Genomic DNA, 22,810 nt, shown 5'->3' with positions numbered 1-22,810 from the left:
CCTTGTAAAACAGTGAATAATTTTAATATAAACGTCATGTATTTTGCACAAGAGATAAAAATTAATCACCTGTATCACATTACAGTAGTGATTTAAGAGTAAAAGTGTATATGTACGTATATAGTATTCCACATACACGTAAGTATAAATAAAAAGTTTATGCGATGATCGGACAACGTCCATTTCGGTTAACGTCAAGTTTCCAAGAACGTATCTAGGACGTTAACCGGCGCACGACTGTATTTCCAAAACACTGTGTATAAGGTGAAAATTCATACTTGTCTCATCACATTCAGAATTCCCAACAATATTACTGTATACATTAGTAAGTCCAAAATATTTACAGAAGAAATAAATCAATAAATTTGACGCATATAAATCAATAATACACAAATTTGATTCCACATTCTGTCGGGAGTTTAGGCGCGTTGGGGCACATTCAGAATTCCCGACACATACGAGTACATAGACGTTGTGAGGTCAACAAAATAAAAGCATCTGCAGTTCTACCAAATTAAATCTTTATTCACTAACTTAAACCAGTTACTATAAAAAAAGGGCTTCTTTATACATAAACATCCCCTGTAGCTGATAAGAACAATGTATTATGCGGGATATGGAGACTCATTACGTACGAGCCTAATTATGTGCTGCATTCTCATGAACTGGTGATACTATTGCACTTAAAATTTTAGACACTAGGTACTTGTGTTTGCAGTGAACTAACTTTCACATTCATTGAGAATGTGCACTGATCATAAGCTATAAGGTTACTATAAAATAATTTTCTAGTGCATAAAGCATTATAAATAAGTTACATTGTATAAGGTAATTGCACCACAATCAATGTGACCTAACATTCCACTACAGTATACCAAAAAAAGTTAAACTTTGTCTTTGTGAATAAATATGCTACATAGTGAACATGTTTAGTAGTGGAATCTTTATTTAACAATTAAATAGAAAATCTCTTATCCGTAGATGAAGGTAGGGTATAAAAGGTATAAAATAGTATTAATAACAATTGTTTATGGAATGGATGAACACAGGGCTAGGATTTATGGATGGAAAAGAATCAACCAAACACTATACAGTATTATTGGAAGCTCAACATTGTGAAGGAAGTTGTACACTAGATGTTGTAAACAGCAGACAAGTCATGATTCAAGAATAAATATGTATAATGATTTAACAAATTATAATGCATTTCTCTACATTTGTAATTAAATATATTTTACTGAACATAGGCAAAACTCTCTATACGAAGAGAAATCCACCACCGATGCATCAAACTCATTTCATAATTAGTTGGTATCAATTGTCCTTATCTTGCTCCAGACATTTTTTATTTAACTTTTTAAATTATACAAAGCTAAATCATACGACCAATAACTGCTTATTAATAATGATGTATCTCCACAACCAGTAATAAACAACACCATATAAATGTATAAATGTCATGTGGTAGAGAACTTGTTTACATTTTTACAGAAGAATATTCCCCTATCACATACAGGAGAAGCAAGAAGAATGACAGTACCTGAGTTAACTAGTAAGCATGTTGGTACTGTCAAATGTACAGGTATATTATCATCTTGGAATCTACAGTGTAAGTAAATTAAATTTTCTCTTCGTCTTCCCACAATCAGGCTCAGGATTACTATTACCTTTATATGCTGACAATTAAATTAGCAATAGAATTAACTACAAATGCTCAGAAATACAGTCAAATCAGCCATTAATGAAATTACCTAAAAGTTCCAAATTTATAAGATGAAATCATTGGTATTAATGTAAATGCTATGTGCAGGGACCATACCTCTTAAGTTACTAAGAGAAAGGAAGGCAGTAATGGGCTCTGCCTCTCACAATTTCAGATCTTCAATAGTTATTAAAAGTTTATTCTTCCTAATTGAGAAATTAATGTTGTACAGTTTCAAACTGACCTCAATTCTCATAATTTAAAAATTATGTACAGATTACTAAAACCTATTTGACTACAGTACTATAAAATCTATGAGCAATTCAGTTTAAAAGATCTACAAAATAAGAAACCAATTCAACATCTTGTCTTTCAAAATGGCTCAAAAGGAATCTTACATCCAAAATATTTGAGACTTTTTTTTAAATTTATCACATTTAAGTCTTGTGTTACAGCCAATATAATCCTTATATGAAGAATATCTGAAGACAAAAGAATTCTAATAAATTATCTCAATTCCTCTGAGATAACTTGGAATGCCTAAACTTTTCTGGAAGAATCTGGTTGGCCAGCAATAAATGATGGATCCCGATGGAAGTTTAAGTGATAACACGACCCAAATTTGTCCACAGTCGAGAGAGTTAAGTTTCATTGTCACTACTGAACATGTTTTAACCAATAAGAACTCAACTTGATGATGAAAGATTGTAATATCAAAAGAAATCTATCCTAAGTAAATTATTCTTTTCAAAATTATTTGTTACTTTCAAGTTATTCTCAGCAGTAAGTTTGTTTCCCGGCAACTCCAGGAATGTTAGAACAGCCATTTCTTCTTCTTCTTTTTCTTCTTCACCTCTGTTGTTTCAGTTTCATCTATGTCCTTGTCAGCATCAGCCTTTGTGTCCTTTTTATCTTTCTTTTCTTTCTTCTTCTTCTTCTTAGGTAACTTGAGTGTCTTCTTCTTCTTGGGAGAGACTTGTAAACTGCTACCATTCTCAATACCATCAATATGTTTTTCTGAAATAAGAATTGAATATCAATTTTGTACTCTGTTAATTAATGTTTTTATTTTGCTCGATAAAATTAAGTGGCTACATGAATCACCAACCTTGGTACTGCATCATATGAGTGGCAATGCTCTCGTCCTCCTGTGCCTCTCGTAACCTGTCGAGCTCCAAGCAGTTGATGATCTCATCGCGCTGCTCCACGACCTTCACCAGCCGTGCTATCAGTTCTTCCTCTTGGGTAGTGTCTGTCTCGGTCTTCTCAGAGGGCGGTTTAAGCATTAGACACCGAATCTGATATTCCAGTTCAACGTATTCCTCCTCTAAACGTTTTTCACGCTTGCTGTAAGAAATCAACTGATTTATACCTGTGCTGCAAACTTTATATCATAACTGTAAGTGAAGTGAGTAAACCAGAGATTAAATAAAATTAGTACACAACTTTAAACTTACACTGAACTTCTGACTATTGATATACATGTACAGTATACTGCATTCATATCTGGGTAAGGGGTTAAGTCCTCTGCTGCTACTGAAACAGAGTGAGGCATTCCCGACTTTATTTTTCCAATTTAGTGTTTGTGGCAGAGCAAACTTTGATTGTCTTAATATGGTATATATTTGTCATAATGATAGTTTCTTGGTGTGTGTGTGTGTGTGTGTGTGTGTGTGTGTGTGTGTGTGTGTGTGTGTGTGATACCAGGAAATATTGTTTATTACAACAGATTGGACTCGGGCTATGTGGAGTGGGTATCCACAGCACCAGGTAAGGCAGTTTCCCCTGAACTCCACAATGACAGAATGTCATTAGTTCATCACATACATTATCACAATGTGGCCAACCCAACCCTAGAACCAAGGAGCGATTTCAGACAGATGGATTTTTGTTAAGGGAAGGTGTTTTACAACTTGGTGTAGCATAAGGTGTGTGACATTACAACTTATTACCTCCATGTCTTTAGAGTGAACTGTGACTTCTAATCTTTCATTATTAAGTGACAGCTGTCACAGGAAGTTACAAATTTTTTTAATACTCGAGTCGTACATTGCCTGGAGGTTTACAGGGCAAACCTCAATAGCTGTGACATACATGTATCATATGCTACTCTGAACAAGTACTTAATCTATACAAAATATGTTAGTACTCGAGTTGTGTCTCAACTTAATGTGATGTACACAGCTGTATTTGTATAAATGTACTGTACCTTTATTGAACTATTAGGAGGAAAAATTAATATGTTTGGTCTGAAAACTCACCAGATAGGTTTTGTTTCCCATATTCACTGCTTTATGGATTAATCTTAATAAAAAAGGTTTAATACTAACTGGAGTTACTTACAGGTACATGAGCTCAGTTTGACGTCTGAACAACTCATTTTTCTCATTAACAAGCTCAAACAGCTGTAGTATCATATCTTCTACCTCTATGCTGTTTGGACCACTACTGGGGGTGGTTGCATCCTCCACCGAGTTGTTTGGTGTATTTTCTGTTCGAGAGCGAATAGAGGTTTCCAACAAGACGCCTTGTCTTTCAAGTTCAGTTTGTTTGATTTCAATATCTTGAAGTTCCTGTTGAATAATTCGCATGGGAAGCTTCTTGAGGGCTCGCTTCTGTGGCACTGGTCTGGGAGGGGCCGGACCCTTCTTGCGCTGCCATTCACCTGCCTCGCTCTTACTCATAGATGGTCGTCTGAGAATGCCTGTTAACAAATTACAAGCTGACATTACTTTCTGCTCGACTTAATATTAATCTGCACCCAGTGAAGAACACCTGACACAAAGCTCTAGATAGCAAAGTACTGTATTATTGCCTCAGTGTCTACCAAACACTACCACTACACTACATGTTGTTCACAGTAAAGTCAGTATTGGACAATTCTTCTGTAAATGTTAAAGTGAGACTACTGAACTCTTCAACACTCACTGGCATGAAGACAGTCAGTATGTGAAATGTTTGGGCCAGATTCTACAGGTGACAAAATCTTTGTGATGATGATGATTTATGTACCGTAGATTCACAGTATGCCTGTTTTTTCTGATAAATTACGATTCTTTTTTTTTTAAAGGCAAAGATCCGTATTTTATCCCTCAACCTGTAAAACATTCTGGCAGTCTGTCCTGCTGGCCTCTCACACGGTGGAGCTAAATGCTGATGTTAGTGTGTGACGTACATCACCACCACCAGCCATCACCACCACCAACCATCACCACCACCAACCATCACCACCACTGACCATCACCACCACCAGCCATCACCACCACCACCAACCATCACCACCACCAACCATCACCACCACTGACCATCACCACCACCAACCATCGCCACCACCAACCAACCATCACCACCACCAGCCAACCATCACCACCACCACCACCATCACCACCAGCCAACCATCACCACCAGCCATCACCACCACCAGCCAACCATCACCACCACCACCAACCATTACCACCACCAACCATCGCCACCACCACCACCAACCAACCATCACCACCCTTTCATCATCACCACCAACAACCAACCACCACCATCACATCACCACCAACCATCACCACCACCAACCATCACCATCACCACCCATCACCACCACCAACCAACCATCACCACCCTTTCATCATCACCACCAACAACCAACCACCACCCATCACCACCACCACCACCCACCACCACCCATCACCACCACCACCCATCACCATCACCACCACCACCACCCATCACCACCACCAACATATTAACCTCCACATCTAGGTAAGCTTCAGTATGGGCTGTCACAACATAAAAGGTTAAAGGCAGATGTTCTATATAAAATATCTCCTTATATTATGGTTAACAAGTACAGTACACTACCCCACAGTGCTCAAGATCGTCAAGTGACATCAACGCAGTACTTGACTCGCGCTGTCTAACACAACACGACAGTAAGCAGTCAATAACGGCTTCTAGTGAGTACGATAGAGGAGAGAGAAGGTCAACGTGTTTGGGTAAATAACTGAGAGGAATATGAGGATGAAGCAAGCAAGTTATATATAATGATTAGTGGAATAGTAGACCACAATGTGTAGCCTGAGTTGAGACCATGAGTGGGTGGTAAGACACACTGTTAATTGCTACTACAGTATATTCTATAATGTCTAAGTACTGTAATTATAACCATATTTCACACCTTAAAACTAAACTGTAATTAAAGTTAGTGAGATAAGAGAACAGAATTATCAGCAGAACCTTGTTTAGTATTTAGCACAGTATAATACAGTAGTAATACAAAGCTTCTTCACCATTAATAAAATTATACCAAAGACTGGAGACATAACAGGAGGCAAGATTGTGTATGTCCTTGGGAAGTGAAACTATCCATTTATTTATCGCATTTGTATCATGCACCTGTGATGGTCACATGAGTATGTCTAGTGGTTATCAGAGAAAGGCTACGGTATACAGTACAGTGGTCCCTCGGTTAACGAACACAATTCGTTCCAGAGGGTCGTTCGATAACCGAATCCATTGTTTCAATGGGATATTGGGTAATTGGTTCCAGCTTGTAGAAAAGTCCATACAAAGTAAAAAAAAAAAAATGCAGTAAAGTACACTTACTTTGAGGTGTGTATGTAGAAGGTTCCTGGTTGATGATGATGATGGGAATTAGAAGTGGGAGTGGAGGAGAAGGAAGTGGGGATGGAGGAGAAATCACCTTTCAGTGGACCCTTGCTTGATGCAGTAATTTCACCAATAAAATTTTAAGTTCACTAGGTGTAATTCAAGATTATTTTATTTAAATCAACACTGCACTGCACTAAATATTATCAATATGTTAACTAAATTTCAGAATGACCAATAATTTCAATGAAAAATGCAAAAATATTCAAGACACCAACAAAATAGATGTTCACTCCACTGTCACCAGAGCCCAACTAACACCTTGTGGCTGAGTCAAGCGGCTGATGGGCGCACAAAAAACTAGTTCCCTGTACTGCATATATTATCAATATGTTAAATAAATGTTAAAATCACTAATAATTTTAATATAAAAAATGCACAAATATTAAAGAGCACAATTTTCTTGATATTTACTCCACTGGAAACGAATGTAAACATAGAACAGATTATGGAATTACTGAATTGGCAGACTAGCCCATCAGCTGATGCTCACAACAAAACGTGATGTTCGTCAGGATTTCGTTCATTGAATTTTTGTTCGTTAACCGAACTGAAGATTCTTATGGAAGGTAATTCGTTAACCGAACAGTTAGTTCACGAAATCCTTAAGACAAACACATTTTGTTGTGAGCATCAGCTGATGGACTAGTCTGCCAATTCAGTAATTCCATAATCTGTTCTATGTTTACATTCGTTTCCAGTGGAGTAAATATCAAGAAAATTGTGCTCTTTAATATTTGTGCATCTTTTATATTAAAATTATTGGTCATTCTAAAATTTAGCCATCCGAGCTCTGTCTACATAAAGTTTTTCAACTATTATTTTTGGCTCGATATATGTAACTTTATTCATTTATTGAAACTCATTTACATGCACACACTGTCCTAAGGGCAAAGCTGTGCTGTACATGTAATCAAAATAATGTACAAAATGATTACTAAAATTTTTATCTAGTGCAAACTATGGCATGTTTACATTCAAATTAATCACTATCTTATAAGAATTCCAGCAATGTAAATTATATTCTCCCGGGTCACTTCTATGAAATTTTAGAAGCAAAAAACAAAAACTCAAGCTAAAGGACATAAATAAACAAATAAATACTGTACTTCACTAGACCTTCGGAGCTAACTGTGAAACATGTCACTGTCACCCCTCCCTCCCTCCCAGCCAGGGTTTGGTGGTTATACAGTAGGCTTACAGTTTATATCTTATATAATATCACAGACTAAAGTTAGGAGAATATAATTTGCATTGCCCACGGAGCGGGGGTCAACTATCTACCCACGCCTACCCCCGCCTTATAAGGCCTGACACCGCTGTGACCAGCTCTCTTTTCTACCCAGTGCCACCAGCAAGCAACACCTCTTCCTCCGCGCCAGCCGGGCCGCTGCTGCTCCCGCCAGTGACCTTGGCGTCCCTCAAGCCGCGTGCCCTCACTCTGGGCACCCTCACCAACCAGCTCTCTCAACTCAACACTTATTGCCATGCTACCTACCCAGCAACAAGCTGCATTGTACATCCAATACAATATGTATACAGTGAGCACATTGTGAGTTTCCTTTCTCCATCCCTTCCTGAGTGTGAACCAACATCTCATACCCCTACACTATCACCTCACCTCCTGCTCGCTCGCTTGCTCGCTCCCTCCCTCTCCCCCAGCCAGGTTTTTAGGCTTACAGTTTTTATCTTATATAATATCTCAGACTAAAGTTAGGAGAATATAATTTGCATTGCTGGAATCCTTGCAAGACAGCGGATAAGTTGAATATAAACGTCATATATTCTGCACAAGAGATAAAATTAATCACCTGTATCACATTACAGTAGTGATTTAAGAGTAAGAGTGTATATGTACGTATATATACTGTATAGTGATTTAAGGGCGATTTAGGGGAATTTTAGGAGTGTTTCTGACTTTATGCATTTTTGGCTTTACTTTGTATGTACTTTTCTGTGAGCTGGAACCAATTACTCAATATCCCAATGAAATAATGGATTCGGTTAACGAAATTTTCGGTTAACGAACGACCCTCTGGAACGAATTGTGTTCGTTAACCGAGGGACCACTGTATAGTATTTGAAAGTGAAAATTTATAATTGTGCATTAAATCTGCACTACACAACACCAACACACAGGTCTCAACAGCAACAGCATAAATAAGTATATAAGCAAGCAAGCACCAACCTGTCACAGGGGTCAGATTTTGGGAAGCTTGGAAAGCCCGAGAGGGTTTGGGCGGTGGCACCCGTTGATCTGTGGTGCCATTCATCTTGTTCGAGTGGTTTTTCATGTCCTTCTGCATTTTCCAACTCAGCACCTCATCCTGGTCTGGTAAGGGCCAAGCACAGAATCAACTGCATGCTATTACAGCCCATAATCACATAGGGACAAAGAATCCACGAATCATGAAGCTTAAGCATGCTACCAATATTGGCTTCTTATCCCTATACAAATTAACCACATAATAAGCAACAACATCCCACAATAGCAGTAACATAGCCTACCTTCCTCTTGGACTTGCTTCTCCTGACTCTGAGTACCAATACTAGAGAGAGACATGGTGTCCATACTCAGGGTGTCTGCAGTGGAATCAGTAGGGGATGCCCTGCCACTTTTGGGAGTAGCAACCTGTGGAGGAGCAGGAGCCCGTCGACCCTTCCTCTTAAGGGCCAAAGAGCCACTGGGAGAGGAGGGAGAGGGATGCAGTGTAGGTGGAGAGAGGGATGGTGATGGGTGAGGCTGAGCTGGGGGTGATGTGGGGGGAAAAAGCTCTCTTATACTGGTTGATAGTGGTGGGGCAATAATCTTCTTACGTGTGGCAGAACCACCTAGTGAAGCAGGGCTCAGCTGTATTTTATCTGGACTGCCAGGATACATCTGGGAGGGGTTGCTGAAAGTATACATGAAAAAGTAAAAATTCCAAAAAGAATTAGAAAAAAATAATGCATTAGCAACAATATAATCACACTGGTGAACAACTACCTGACACTTGTCCAACTTTCTTTTTTAACAGATTTCTTGAAAAGTGTTCCATACTATCTCAGAACACTTTATTCCACAGTTCACTTTTTACAAGAGCTAACCATGTAATTTTACCATTTCAAAACCCTTGCATATCCCTTAGCTACTATGTAAATAAATGTCAGTTATTCTTTTACTCAGCTCCCTCCTGTTGTCTGGTCCATCAACAGAGAACCTCACTTTCTCCACTGTATCTGTTCAAACATTCAGTCATGCACTATTACAGGAGTGCGTTGATTTATGAAAGTGATACATCCCTAAAAACCTTTTGTAAATCAAATTCATTTTCCCCTTGACTACCATTATATAAAAGGGAAAACAGTATGTATCCCAAACATAAAAATATTAATTTTTAAGCAATTTTTGGTGGGAAACAATACTGTACTTCTAAGCATATGTATTTATCATAATAACATTAGTAAAGTAGTACAGTATCAACTTTATTTAATTCATATTAGAATACAGTACAGTACAGTACAGTGCACCCTCGCTTTTTGCGGATTTTTCATTTACGGTTTCGACTATTCGCGAATTTTTATCAGAAGTATATTCTGTATGCGTTTGAACTGAGCGCACGAACAGGTTTCCACAAGAAACTGCCAGGCGTCACTACTGCAGCTTCCCACCTCTCCTCTAACTCACTAATGTCCCCGCCACACTGCACAAACATCTCCCTATGACCCGTGCTTTGTTGTCATAAAATCCTATCATGCCTCTAAGACATCCTCGTAAAGGTAGCAACAAGAATGTACCCAAGAACCCTAAGGAAAATGTTGACTTTGGTCGAGAATGTCAGAATAATAAAGAAACTTCAGAGCAGCATGAACAATACAGCATCAGCTGGGGCAAATGAGATGAATGGATCACCAGTTCACTACAGATTAATCATCATCATCATCCCTCATCACCATCATCATTATTCACCATCATCACCATCATCACCATCATCATCTGCTGCGATGTACCAGGAGGAGAGTTGGGGGGGAGGATCAAGAGGAAGGAGCAACATGACTGGGCTGGTCAGTACAGTGTCCCACATGCAGTGTATTTATTTAAGTACATAATATACTACAGTAAAACCTCGTTAAGGCAGATATCACTTACCGTATATCACGGCCTATAAGACGAAATTTGAACATTAAAAAAATCTGCCCAAAGTTAGGGGGTCGTCTAAACCACCAAGTTTAAAATTCTTACCTCTTAAATATTGTGGTTTAGTGTGTCAAGAGTGGTGATGAAAACATCGTAAGCCACTCACAAGGTCTTACCACTAATTATTTTATACTGAAACTTACGTTTGGCAAGCTGGATTCAAATTAAGATTACCGGTATATTAAAATAATAAAAATGTATTATAAACCTGTCTAACATACCGTAAAAGAGATTTATACCCCTGTAATAAACACAGCTATCATCACACACCCCTCCCCACGCCCCCCCCCATTTGCCAGTGAGGAGACAAGAAAGGAAAAGTGCATTAATTCTTGAAACTATCGACGGTTAATTACAGACGCTCAAGTGACGTCACTAGTGTTTACACTACACCAGCTGGTAATATTTGATGCCATTACTTGAAGTGAATTGGCCTTATTTTAAGTAACTAACTATAAATAAATACAAAAATTAAAAAAAAAGATCAAAACTGAGAAATAATATTCTGTATGTATGTTGTGTTGTCAAAGTAAGAGGAACAATTGTGTAAGTACGTAATATTTTTTCACTCAAATCCTAATGAAACACTACTGGAGAACATTCCTTTGTCGCAAAACAGTTTATAAATTAAAGAAAATAATTACAGTGTGTTTAATATATTACAGTATATTATAAATAAATAAATAAAACAAATAATTCGGTAAATCTATTTAAAGTAAATGGAAAATAAGCAAACATGTTATTTACCAAGACCCTTCCGTCTGGCTCAGGGTGAGATGGAGGGGAGATAACAAGCTATTTATAGCCCATTTGAAGTGACCAGTACCCTAATGCACCATAAATAATTCATTGAACATTCATTTTTTGTACATAGTATATTCAGTATATATATATATATATATATATATATATATATATATATATATATATATATATATATATATATATATATATATATATATATATATATATATATATATATATATATATATATATTTGTGTAATAAATGTATGTAGTAAGTACATACTGGTAACCTTTTTCACTCAAATCCTAATGAAACACCACAATTAGAATACGGTGGTTGCTGTTGAACCACATGTTGTATAAATAGTCACACCACCGAGACGAGGGAACACTCCCACCACGCTTCAGTGACGTCACTAGTGTTTACACTACACCAGCGGGTATAATTTGATGACATTACTTGAAGTGAATTGGCCTTATTTTAAAAAATCAAGGATGGTTGGTAAAGGACTACTGAGTCAGTGGGTAAGTGTCACATTTGGGGTACTGGTCTTATACAGCAAATAGAGCTCAAAGGCTACTTTTTAAATGGAAATTTGGGGGGGGCGTCTTATGCACCCCGCCGCCTTATAGGCCGTGATATACGGTAAGCCGGACAATATTATTTTCCTAAAAATAATTAAAAAATAATAATAGTAAAAAAAAAGTAATGACAAAATATAGAGGGGGTTGCTAAGGAATTGGTGTGCCAGCTGATGTTCGTTGCTATGGTGAAACAGAATATTAGGTTTTATATCTAGAAATGTAAGTAATACAAGTGAGGTCATATTGCAACTATGCAACTATATCTTGCGCTAGTCAGGCCGCACCCCAATTATGTTGTTCAGTTCTGGTGCCTTTATTATAGAATGGATATCAATTCACTGGAGTCGGTGCAACGAAGAATGACGAAAATGATTCCGGGACTTAGAAACCTTCCATATCAAGATAGGTTAAAGAAACTAAACTTGCATTCCCTAGAACGACAAAGAGTGCGGGGAGATATGATAGAAGTATTTAAGTGGGTGAAAGGAATCAATAAAGGGGATATAGATAAAGTTCTTATAATATCCGAGCAGGATAGGACTCGTAGCAACGGATTTAAGTTGGATAAGTTTAGGTTTAGGAGGGAGATAGGAAGGAACTGGTTCACAAATAGGGTGGTGGACGAGTGGAACAAGCTTAGCAACTTTGTAGTAAGTGCTGGAGTTTTAAATGGTGGCTAGATAGATTCATGGATGATAGAGAGTGGTAGTAACTCTCGACAGGAGCTGCCATGCACAGGCCAACCGGCCTAATGCAGACTCCTTATTTTCTTATGTTTCTTATGTTCTTAATATACAAATGGCAGCTGTGTTGAACTTTCATTTGACTTTTATTTACTGATTTGGCAAAACAGTATTTTTTGTTGGTATTATTGTTATTTATTCCTCACATTTACTGGTACTGTACTGTGTATTATTTTAAGAAAACTATGGCCACAGGAGGAAAATACACACAAAAGTTTTTTCCTAAATACGTACTCCCTACAGTAAAATACAGTACAGTTATACAGTACCCCGATTTACGAGGTCAATTGAACCTACAGAGGTCCACGTAAAACGAGAAACGTATAAATGGAATAACAGAACATATGGGATTAATTGAAATAGAGACCGGGCCGACTCCCAAACTCCACTTTTTCTGACACAATACCTATGTTGTAGTAAAAATAACATCTTAATTTTATGATGGTATGCACACATAATTAATATTTAAGAGAAATACAGTCGCCAGGTTAATGTCCATTCAAATAATGGACTCAACTCCCCCCCCCCCTCCCTCTTCCAACGCTCGCTGGCTCCTCCCTCTCTGAGAAATGTTTGGGTGAAAACACTAGATTTTAAGGTATAGTAATAAATAATACCTCAAACTAAAGTTAGGATAATATAATTGACAATGTTGGATTCCTTGCAAGACCAGGAATATTTTGAATATACATGTCATATATTTTGCACAAAAGATAACATATTTGCTCTGAGTAAACAAAATTCTTACTTAAGATCTAAAATTTGTATGTCTAATGCAAAATCTATGATGTTTATATTCAAAATGATCATCAAATTGTAAGAATTCCAGCAATGTAAATTATATTCTGGCCAGGTAATTTGTATGAATTTTATGAGCTAAAACAAATATTTTCAATAAATATAAAAAAATATACTTCACCCAGACACTATCTGTCAATCAAAATACCCCACCTCCAGCTCCCTCTTCCCACACAATGTAAATTATATTCTGGCCGGGTAATTTGTATGAATTTTACGAGCTAAAAAAAAAAATTATACTTCACCCGCGTTATGAGTAGATGCACCGCATAAAGTGGGAATTCCGGTTCTGGCAGGGTACAACGTAAATGCGCCCCCCAAGGCACCAAGATGGAACCACTCTGCTTCCTTATGCTTATCAATGATGCCCTTAGGGAATCCCCTGCTCGCTGGAAATATGTCGACGACTCCACTATTGGGATCGGCGTCAACAATTCTGCTCCCGACTATACCGCCCTTCACGATTTATTGAACAGTCTCCAAAACTGGGCCACCAACAACCACGTCACCATCAACCATACCAAGACCATGGTTATGCACATCAACCTCTCCTCCAACATTGTCCCACCCCCTTCCATTACTTTAGGTCCCAACACACTCCAGGTTGTAGATTCCACTAAGCTCCTCGGCGTCACCATAGACAACAAACTAAATTGGAAACCACACGTCAGTGAAGTTGTCAAATCCTCCAGTTTCCGTCTCCACCTCCTCCGCCGACTCAAGTCCCTCGGAGTTCCTGCACCCAAGCTCCTCAGTGTTTACTTAACATTCATACTTCCCAAGCTCACCTATGCCTCCCCTACCTGGTCTTCCTCCCTAAATGCCACACAAGGTAAACACCTAGAAAAAGTGCAAAAGAGGGCATGCAAGATTATTCTCTCCCCTTCCTACCCCACATACCAAGAAGCGCTCAACACACTGACCCTTTCGACTCTCACTGACCATCACCACGACCTCATCTGCAAATTTGGTAAGAAGCTTCTGCACCATCCTCGACACCGGCTCCTACTACCACCTGAGATCCCTAGCCCGAGAATTGCTGTTCGACACCACAACTGCATCCAGCCCATACGTGCACGAACTGATCGCTATAAGAACAGCCCAGTCCCAACCATTGTGAAAATTATCAATAACTTGTAATAAACCAGTGTATTCACTCCCAGTAAATACTATTTCTTGCACTGTCACTATGTTGAAATGCCCTGTAGTTTGAGCTTCTCTCCATCTAGTTATAATATATCTTATTTGTATCACTTATCTTACTTGTATATTATTTGTAAATCGAAACCCATTCCCCAATTATGTAACTGTATATTTTCAGCCTTCTGGCCGCTATGCTCTTTCAATAAACCGTTAATTATTACAGTTTTACCCCGCCTAACACGGTTTCACTTAACGCGTTTTCGCATATACGCGGTGCCTTGCCAAAGCTGAACTTTCACTTAACGCGGATTTTTTCCACATATACGCGGTGAGTGTCCGAGACGCTATTTTTAGATTTGCCCCACCCGCCACCCTGCCTGACTGCCTGTTTTAGCTCATAAAATTCATACAAATTACCAGGCCAGAATATAATTTACATTGCTGGAATTCTTATAATTTGGTGATCATTTTGAATATAAACATCATATATTTTGCTTTAAACTTACAATTTTTAGATAAAAATTTTTCTCTAGGTAACTATGGTATCTTTTGTGCAAAATATATGACATTTATATTCAAAATATTCCTGGTCTTACAAGGAATCCAGCAATGTCAATTATATTATCCTAACTTTAATCTGAGGTATTATTTAATACTAAATGTTAAAAACTCTGGAAGGGAGGATTGGTGGGGGGTGGGGGGAGGGTTGGGACTGACCGCGCGGTTGGAAGAGGGGGGGAGGCAAGGTGGGGTACTTTGATTGACAGATAGTGTCGTGAAGATTATTTTTTTTTTTATTAACTGAAGATATTTGTTTTAGCTCATAAAATTCATACAAATTACCCGGTCAGAATATAATTTACATTGCTGGAATTCTTATAATTTGGTGATCATTTTGAATATAAACATCATATATTTTGCTTTAAACTTACAATTTTTAGATAAAAATTTTTCTCTAGGTAACTATGTTATCTTTTGTGCAAAATATATGACATTTATATTCAAAATATTCCTGGTCTTACAAGGAATCCAGCAATGTCAATTATATTTTCCTAACTTTAGTTTGAGGTTATCCCACACATCTCCTTGGGACGGTTGGTGAGGGGTGGGGAGGGACCGACCGACCATCTGTTAGCCGGCTGTGTAGTGTGAGAGGGGGAGGGAGTTGAGTCCATTATTTGAATGGACATTAACTTGGCGACTGTATTTCTCTATTTCTCTTAAGTATTAATTGTGTGCATGTACCATCATAAAATTAAGATGTTATTTTTACTACAACATAGGTATGTGCCTTTAAAAAGTGGAGTTTGGGGGTCGGGCCGGTTTCTATTGGAATTAATCCCATATGTTCTGTTGTTCACTTAACACGGATTTCACTTAACGCGGGACCCTCTGGGTTCAATTGACCGCGTTAAGTGGGGTACAACTGTATTATTATTATTATTATTATTATTACTACTGGTTGTGGTCACAGGAGAGTGTTACAAAGTTAATTGGTAACACAAGTGACATTATGGAAAGAATGTTGAACATGTGGATCAACAAAACTTTCCATATTAGTTGTTCTCCATACAGGTGAAAAGTGTAAGTTTATTATAAACTTTAAAACAACAAGAAGGTGATAGTGATCAAAGTGAAGCATTTGTGGCAACATATGAGAAAATATTGACCCCTATTTATATTATTGTGTCTATGGTCAAATTGTTTATACTTTATGTTGTTTAACCTAAAGTAGTGGTTGACAGGAACCTAACAACGACGTTAATGGGGGAATTGGTGTACAAGTATACTCCATAAACCAATGTCCCCTTAATCACCACCTCACATAACCGACAATTATATATTAGGGAAAGACCCAACAAGTTTGACTGACTGCTCCGTTGATTAGAGGAGCAGCAGCAGAGTTTGGCTCACGGTCATGTGGTGTGAATTACTGCCAGGAGTACACTGTGCTAATATGTATTTTGACTTGAGAAAAAAAGGACACTGTAGGTTGTATTGAAGGTGACGTCTGACTTTATCATTTTCTCCCCCCCCCCCCCCCACAACAAAGTAACCTAACAAAAAAATTCATTATGAAAGAAGCCATTTTTTTATGTCTGCAGATGGCTGCATTTCTCCAGTAACCATAAAGAATAAATTTATGAGCATGGAACATCAACATAGTGAGGGCGTGCACATTTTGGCAGGCCAGCTTTATCTAAAAAATTTCTGTTAGCTCACAGAGATTTCCACTAGCCCGTATATGTTCTTGAAATGTGTGGGGACATCTTTTAAAATGCTTATTGGCAAACACAGTGGCCAGCCCTTCAGCGAGAGGGGAGGACTGATGACTCAATGCTTAAACGCAGTTAAATAATGGTCTCAATTTATGCTTACATTCCTTAATTAATGCTCATTATGCTTGCTTTATGTGTCTCATTATTTTAGTGATACAGTCTGAACAACAAAGACACATCAAGGGTGGATGGAGTTTTTGGAGGGTGGCCGGTCGCTAACGAGGATGGCCGGTCGCTAACGAGGATGGCCGGTCCCTAACGAGGGTGGCCGGTCCCTAACGAGGGTGGCCGGTCCCTAACGAGGGTGGCCGGTCCCTAACGAGGGTGGCCGGTCCCTAACGAGGGTGGCCGGTCCCTAATCCCCTGAACCTGTTATACAGTAAGATCTCATATTTCGCGCGATTATATTTCGCATTTTTTAATTTCACGAGCACTACCTAATGTAACCAAGTCTTGTATTTGGCGTAAAATATCGTGAGTTTCGAGGGATCCAGTCAGCTAAATGGTGACCACCGTCTTGAATGACATCACAGCCCTCATACCAGCTACAGTCATTTCTGCTACAATTCATGTTTTGTCAACACGAATTGATTGTAACATGTTTGTAAAATGCGAACATTTGCATACGAATGATGGCTATAACACGATTCCATCCTTAACGTTTTAAGCGTGGCGCGGGGTTATGCAATGTTTACAGTTCACGTTGACTTTACATGTTCAATTGATTCATGTCTTTTGTTTGTGAAGTGTTTTTTAAGAGGTACTCTGTAATTTTTATTTTTTTTTAAATTTAGCTGTTACCCATAAATATTGTATGAAAAGAATAAGTAAAAAGAATGTTTCGCAGTGCAGACTAATAACAGTTTACACCAATGCTCTCTGTTTACAGTACATCACGTGATCAGTTGAATCGCGCGGTTTCTGTCGGTTGCTCCGTAATTTTTGCTGTTTTCTCCAATTTTGTTGTTAGCGATGAATATGGAAAGACAAGGTGGGAAGAATGTTTACAGGAAGCTTTCTTGCGATCGAATTGCCGATGGTGAACGTAAAAGAGGTTTACAAGAACGCAACTATCGCGTTGTAGCCCGCGCCATCCTAGCGACCGCCCAGGCTGCTATTGTGTACATTTTTGGGGTAGTGCTACCACCTGTCGAGTCAAGATAATGACCTCTACTGGGGGTCCTACTGGTGCTGGGACAGACTCACCTAAACAGCCAAATAAGGAATAGGAGAAGCGGGACTATCATAGGGGAGTTAAGTTTGCCAAGCACTCGATGCAGAATAAGCAGCGTGTGATTAACCCCAACGCCCCGAGTGACGTTCCAGAACGCGTGCCTTTTCCCGCCTCTGTTTGAATGCCCAACCCGGGTTAACAGGTACCAGCATGACTATTTTTCGCTCCCGGCACACGGAGGGGAGCATGGGTAGGCCCAGTGCGGTCAGTAACCATTCGCCCGTGGTCATGGAGAGTAACCCTTCAACTTCTCGTAACAGTCCCCCCCCCCCTCCCGTATCTTCCACCCCAATCAAGCGTCATTGCAACGGGGTGGATGATAGCAAAATAAGGACAGAACTATTTTATTTGAGTGCTGTAGTGATCGATTCTGGTGAAAGAGGTGATGAAGGCAGTGACTATCAGGCTAGTGACTAAGAGGATAGCATTGAGTTAGACGATGTTGTGTCAACCAGTGAGGAAGAGGAGGACGTGGGCAGGGAGGCCCAGCCAGAACGGCATATCCCCGCCATTTGCTCACGACCCAGACAAGGGACAATGGATTTTTTTTTTTTTACGGGAATTAGCCCACCCGGGCACAGGTCAAACGACCCACAACGGGGCCTGGGGGCGAAAAAATAAGAACAGAAAGAAATTTAAAATAGAGAAGAGAAAGGATATACTGTACTGTGTTAATCTACACCACGAAGATGCCAGAAAACCAGCTTTTTAAAGTGAGACAGATTGTATAAGTATGGAAACACAGAAGAAGGCAGAGCATTCCACAGTTTGGCTGTGTGAGGAAAGAAGGAGGTACTATAACGGGTTATTTTCGTGTGACCGACATCCACAGAGAAACGGTGGGCACCGAGGGCAAGACGAGTGTTATGGGCCCACGGCCTTGCCGGCGGTGCACAGGTTGCCAAATCCACCGAACATTGCCCGTTAAAGTACCTGTAAAAGAGAGAGAGAATGAAGCAACATTGAGGCAAAGAGAAAGGGAAGAGAGATTGTCAACTAAAGGAGGAGAGTTAATAAGACAAAATGCCTTTGATTCCACCCTATCTAACAGTTGGATAGAAGAAGAGCCACCCCAGATATGAGAGCAGTACTCCAAGTTAGGATAAATGAATCCCTTATATACTTGGAGCAACTGCTCAGGAGTGAAGTAGCTACGGCATCTGTACAGCATTCCCAACTTTCGGGAGGCAGCTTTAGCTATATTAAGGATGTGTGATTTCCAGGACATATTGGAGGAAATGGTGAGGCCTAGCATATTTATTTCAGAATTTGGCAGAATGATAGCGTCCTGAAATGTAATTGGTGGGAGATCATCTAATTTAGAAAGTGTAATTGGTAAATACGGAGTTTTATTGCTATTGAACTTAACCAAGTTTCTACCTCCCCATTCAGAGATGCTGCACAGATCCTCGTTGATAGATGTAATGATATCAGCTTTAGAAACAGATTTAGTTAGAGAGTTAGGGGGAAGGGGAAATGTGAAAAAGAGTGAAGAGTAGAATCATCATTGTAAGAATGGATAGAATTAGTTGTAGTGAGAAGTAAATCATTGATAAAAAGAGGGAAGAGATTACAGTAGGCTCTCATATTTGGACACCTATTTAAACTGTAAAAACCTCGCGAAATCCAATTTTAAAAATAACTTCCTATGGAGAAAATTAATTTGAGTCTGGTACTTTCGATGTTTGGCTAAATTTTGCCTTATTTACCCTACTTTTTGGGCGAATTACTACCTGTAATAAAACAACATCCTAATAAACCAACGGAAATAACACAGGTAAAGTTAAATAAAAACTAAAAACAACACAGAAAAAGTTTATTAACAAAAAACCCACAATTTTCGTCCTGTCAGCCAAACTATATTTTGCATGTTTCTTGCCAACTCTGTATTCCCTTTTTGCCTTTGGCGGTTCTGGGCGCTTATAAGGGTTCCCATTCACACCAGGTTGACCCCCACCACCTACTGGCTCAACACTTGCCATATCAAGGGCGCAAAATGAGCATCTGAACACGAGATCACCAAGAGATAAAGTTCTGGCTGTCTCAAGCGTGGGTGGGAAGGAACTAATGGCCCTGCTAGCGCCACAAACAACTAAGATAATTTGCAGGAATGAAAATGGCTTGACACACCTGTGAAGGCCTGGTAGTGAATGAACAAAGTTCTAGTCACTCAAGTGTGAAGAAACAAACATTCCTGCGCTTTGAGACCAGCAGACAACCTTTAGCAATTCCCCAACAGATGGCGCTGCCGCATCACTGCCATTAGTAAACAAACCGCACAGCAGCAAGTGTTGTGTAGCTGCAGGCGTTTATTTTTTACCTACTGAGTAAGTAAATAATCATATTACTGTATGCTCAGTATATCAACAATATTAGTTAAATCAATTTTTTTATAGTATAGAGAATACTTGTAATTGCTAAGTAATGAGGTAACAGTCTTTATAAGGGGCTGATTTCAGTTGACCCTAAGAAAACCTCCGCTACAACCCATCAACTAGCGTCATGAAGACGCTCAAACCCGTCAAAATTCGAGTTTCCGCCGTCGAAATTTGAAACTAGTTTTTTTTTTGTGTCCAAATAAAGACTCGTGAAATTTGAGAACCTACTGTAAGTGAAAGAACTGAACCCTGTGGGACACCACTATCGGTAGAGAAAGAGCGAGAGATCGATCCCTCGACAACATCTGCCATGGATCGGTTCTCAAGGAAGCTAGAGATTAGAAAACAAAGTGGGGGAGAGAAACCAAAAGAGGGAAGTTTAGAAAGCAAAGACTTGTGCTATAACCCTGTCAAATACTTTGGAGATGTCGAGGGCCACGACGAAAGTTTCCCCATAATCCCTAAGAGAGGATGACCAAAGATGGGTGCAATAGGAGAGCAGATCACCAGTAGATCTCGCCTGCCGAAAGCCATACTGGTGATCCGACAAAAGAGAAAGGCGTTCAAGGTGACGGAGAAAATGGGAGTTCAAAATAGTTTCGAAAATCTTAGAGAAGGATGAAGTTAGGGCAATGGGGCAATAGTTAGAGGGATTAGAATGGTCACCCTTCTTTGGGATGGGCTGAACCAAGGCATGCTTCCAAGAAGAAGGTGCAGGGGTAGGAGGGATAGAGTGGGAATTGTCTAAGGTGGAATTAGAGGAGAATAAGGTGCCAAAGAGGTTGGCTTTGTTTGGTCAGATGGCAGTAATTTCCAGCCTGATATCGCTGAATTCAGAAGATCATCAGGTAGAATTACTCCTGATTTTCCTTGTGCAGAGGAATCACGTGAGATAGATTATTTTGGTGCATTCTTTGATGGTGGACGAGTCTCTGGTGCTTTTCAGTCAATCCATTCCCCCCAAACGACATCGCTTTGGGATCAAGTTCTTTGTACTGTGTGACTGCGAGACTGGGTGTGAAGTGAAGTGAAGATAATGGAAAGCTTAATGGAAAAGATTTAATATTGTAACTAATATTTTTGGTGTTGGTTTATGGAGGTGTGGGATTGTCAAGTGAGGGTGGCAGTGTGGCGTCTGGTGCCGAGTCTGGTGTTCCCAGGTTGGTGCGTCAGCTGCTGAGTCTAGTGTTCATTGGTGCTTTAGTTAGTAAGAAAATTAACTCGTTAAGTCAAGTTCCCCTCTCGAAGAAGCTGGTCAACCAAGGCTGTCTTCACTTGAGTCTCACGAGAGCAGGACGTTTTGATTGAAGCTCACCCAAGGTGAGCTCTGTCCTCAACTAACACTCACAGTTTACAGTGTTAATTAAGGTGCATCTACTAATAGACTGTGACTAGTATATTTCTACAAATAAATGGAGAAAACATTATTTGGGGTTTTGCAACTTAACCCCAACAACTTTTTTTATAGAAACCAAGTTAAGGTAACTCCAAAAACACTTATAACTAAGTTAATTACTAAAATTCCTGTGTGTGTGTGTGTGTGTGCAGGGTGGTGTAATGTATCTAGTGTGGCAGCATTATGTTAGTGTTAAGGTGCAAGCACTGCTTGCTCCCTCTCACTACCGCTGCTGGCTAGCCCTCGTGGCAAACAGGGAAGCAACTTGCAGATGTCTTCTCCTGCCAGTACACAGCCTCCTCACCACCAAGACTCCTGCTGTGCCTCCTCGTGGCAACACACGGTAACTGGGTGCCTCGTGGGCCCAGGCTAGACTAGCAGGGGATCTCGGAGTCTGGGGCCTACTGGCACGTGGACACGTTCTGGCACCTACCAACCACCGCCCCGCTGCCTTGTGGATTAACCTTGGTAGGTATAAGGCTACGGGAGTAAACCCCAAACGAAAAATCTGTGGTGGAGCCCCGCATCAGGCAGACAAGCTTACAGAGCTCCAACAAGACCCCAACGGCGGTATAGGCGGAAGAGGTGACCACCATGGGAACCCAACGACTAGACCAGTGGACGAAGGGAATGCCTGATGGACAGGCTACTAAGGCAAAGCCCAACAAACTGGAATATCGGTAGTCCATTGCAACTCTCCCTCTCCCCAGTAGTTGCAACACTTGCACCACTGGATCAGGTAAAGGGAGAGCCAAGATGTGTGGCTGTGGCTGCAGCCTACGCTCCTGCCTCACCACATAAATCAACTCGCGTGCAGCCATCACCCAGCTCATCATACTCCTCATCATCATCAAAACCCTTTTACCCCCAAAAGTCCTATGGCGACTGATGAGTGGCGACGCGGACAGGCAGAGATGACTGCCGGGAGTCTCTAGTCACAACTCTGCACATGGGCGGCACAGATAAGATGG

At 39.8% G+C, this 22,810-nt stretch overlaps 1 protein-coding gene across 1 annotated transcript in view; it reads right to left on the bottom strand.

The window, feature by feature from the left end:
- Window positions 1–504: 504 nt before the first annotated feature.
- LOC121862058 (MICAL-like protein 1) overlaps window positions 505–22,810 on the bottom strand; it is a gene marked incomplete at its 5' end in the record, with an annotated part of 81,602 nt that continues 59,296 nt past the window's right edge. Inside the window, 5 exon segments of the mRNA XM_042359988.1 lie at window positions 505–2,719; window positions 2,811–3,049; window positions 4,046–4,406; window positions 8,550–8,693; window positions 8,870–9,255. Of these exon segments, the coding sequence (XP_042215922.1) occupies window positions 2,517–2,719; window positions 2,811–3,049; window positions 4,046–4,406; window positions 8,550–8,693; window positions 8,870–9,255 (1,333 nt within the window).

This window comes from Homarus americanus, unplaced genomic scaffold (assembly GCF_018991925.1).
Source record: "Homarus americanus isolate GMGI-L3 unplaced genomic scaffold, GMGI_Hamer_2.0 scaffold25013, whole genome shotgun sequence".
Classification (NCBI taxonomy): Eukaryota; Metazoa; Arthropoda; class Malacostraca; order Decapoda; family Nephropidae; genus Homarus; species Homarus americanus.
This window is presented reverse-complemented; position numbering and strand designations above follow the sequence as displayed.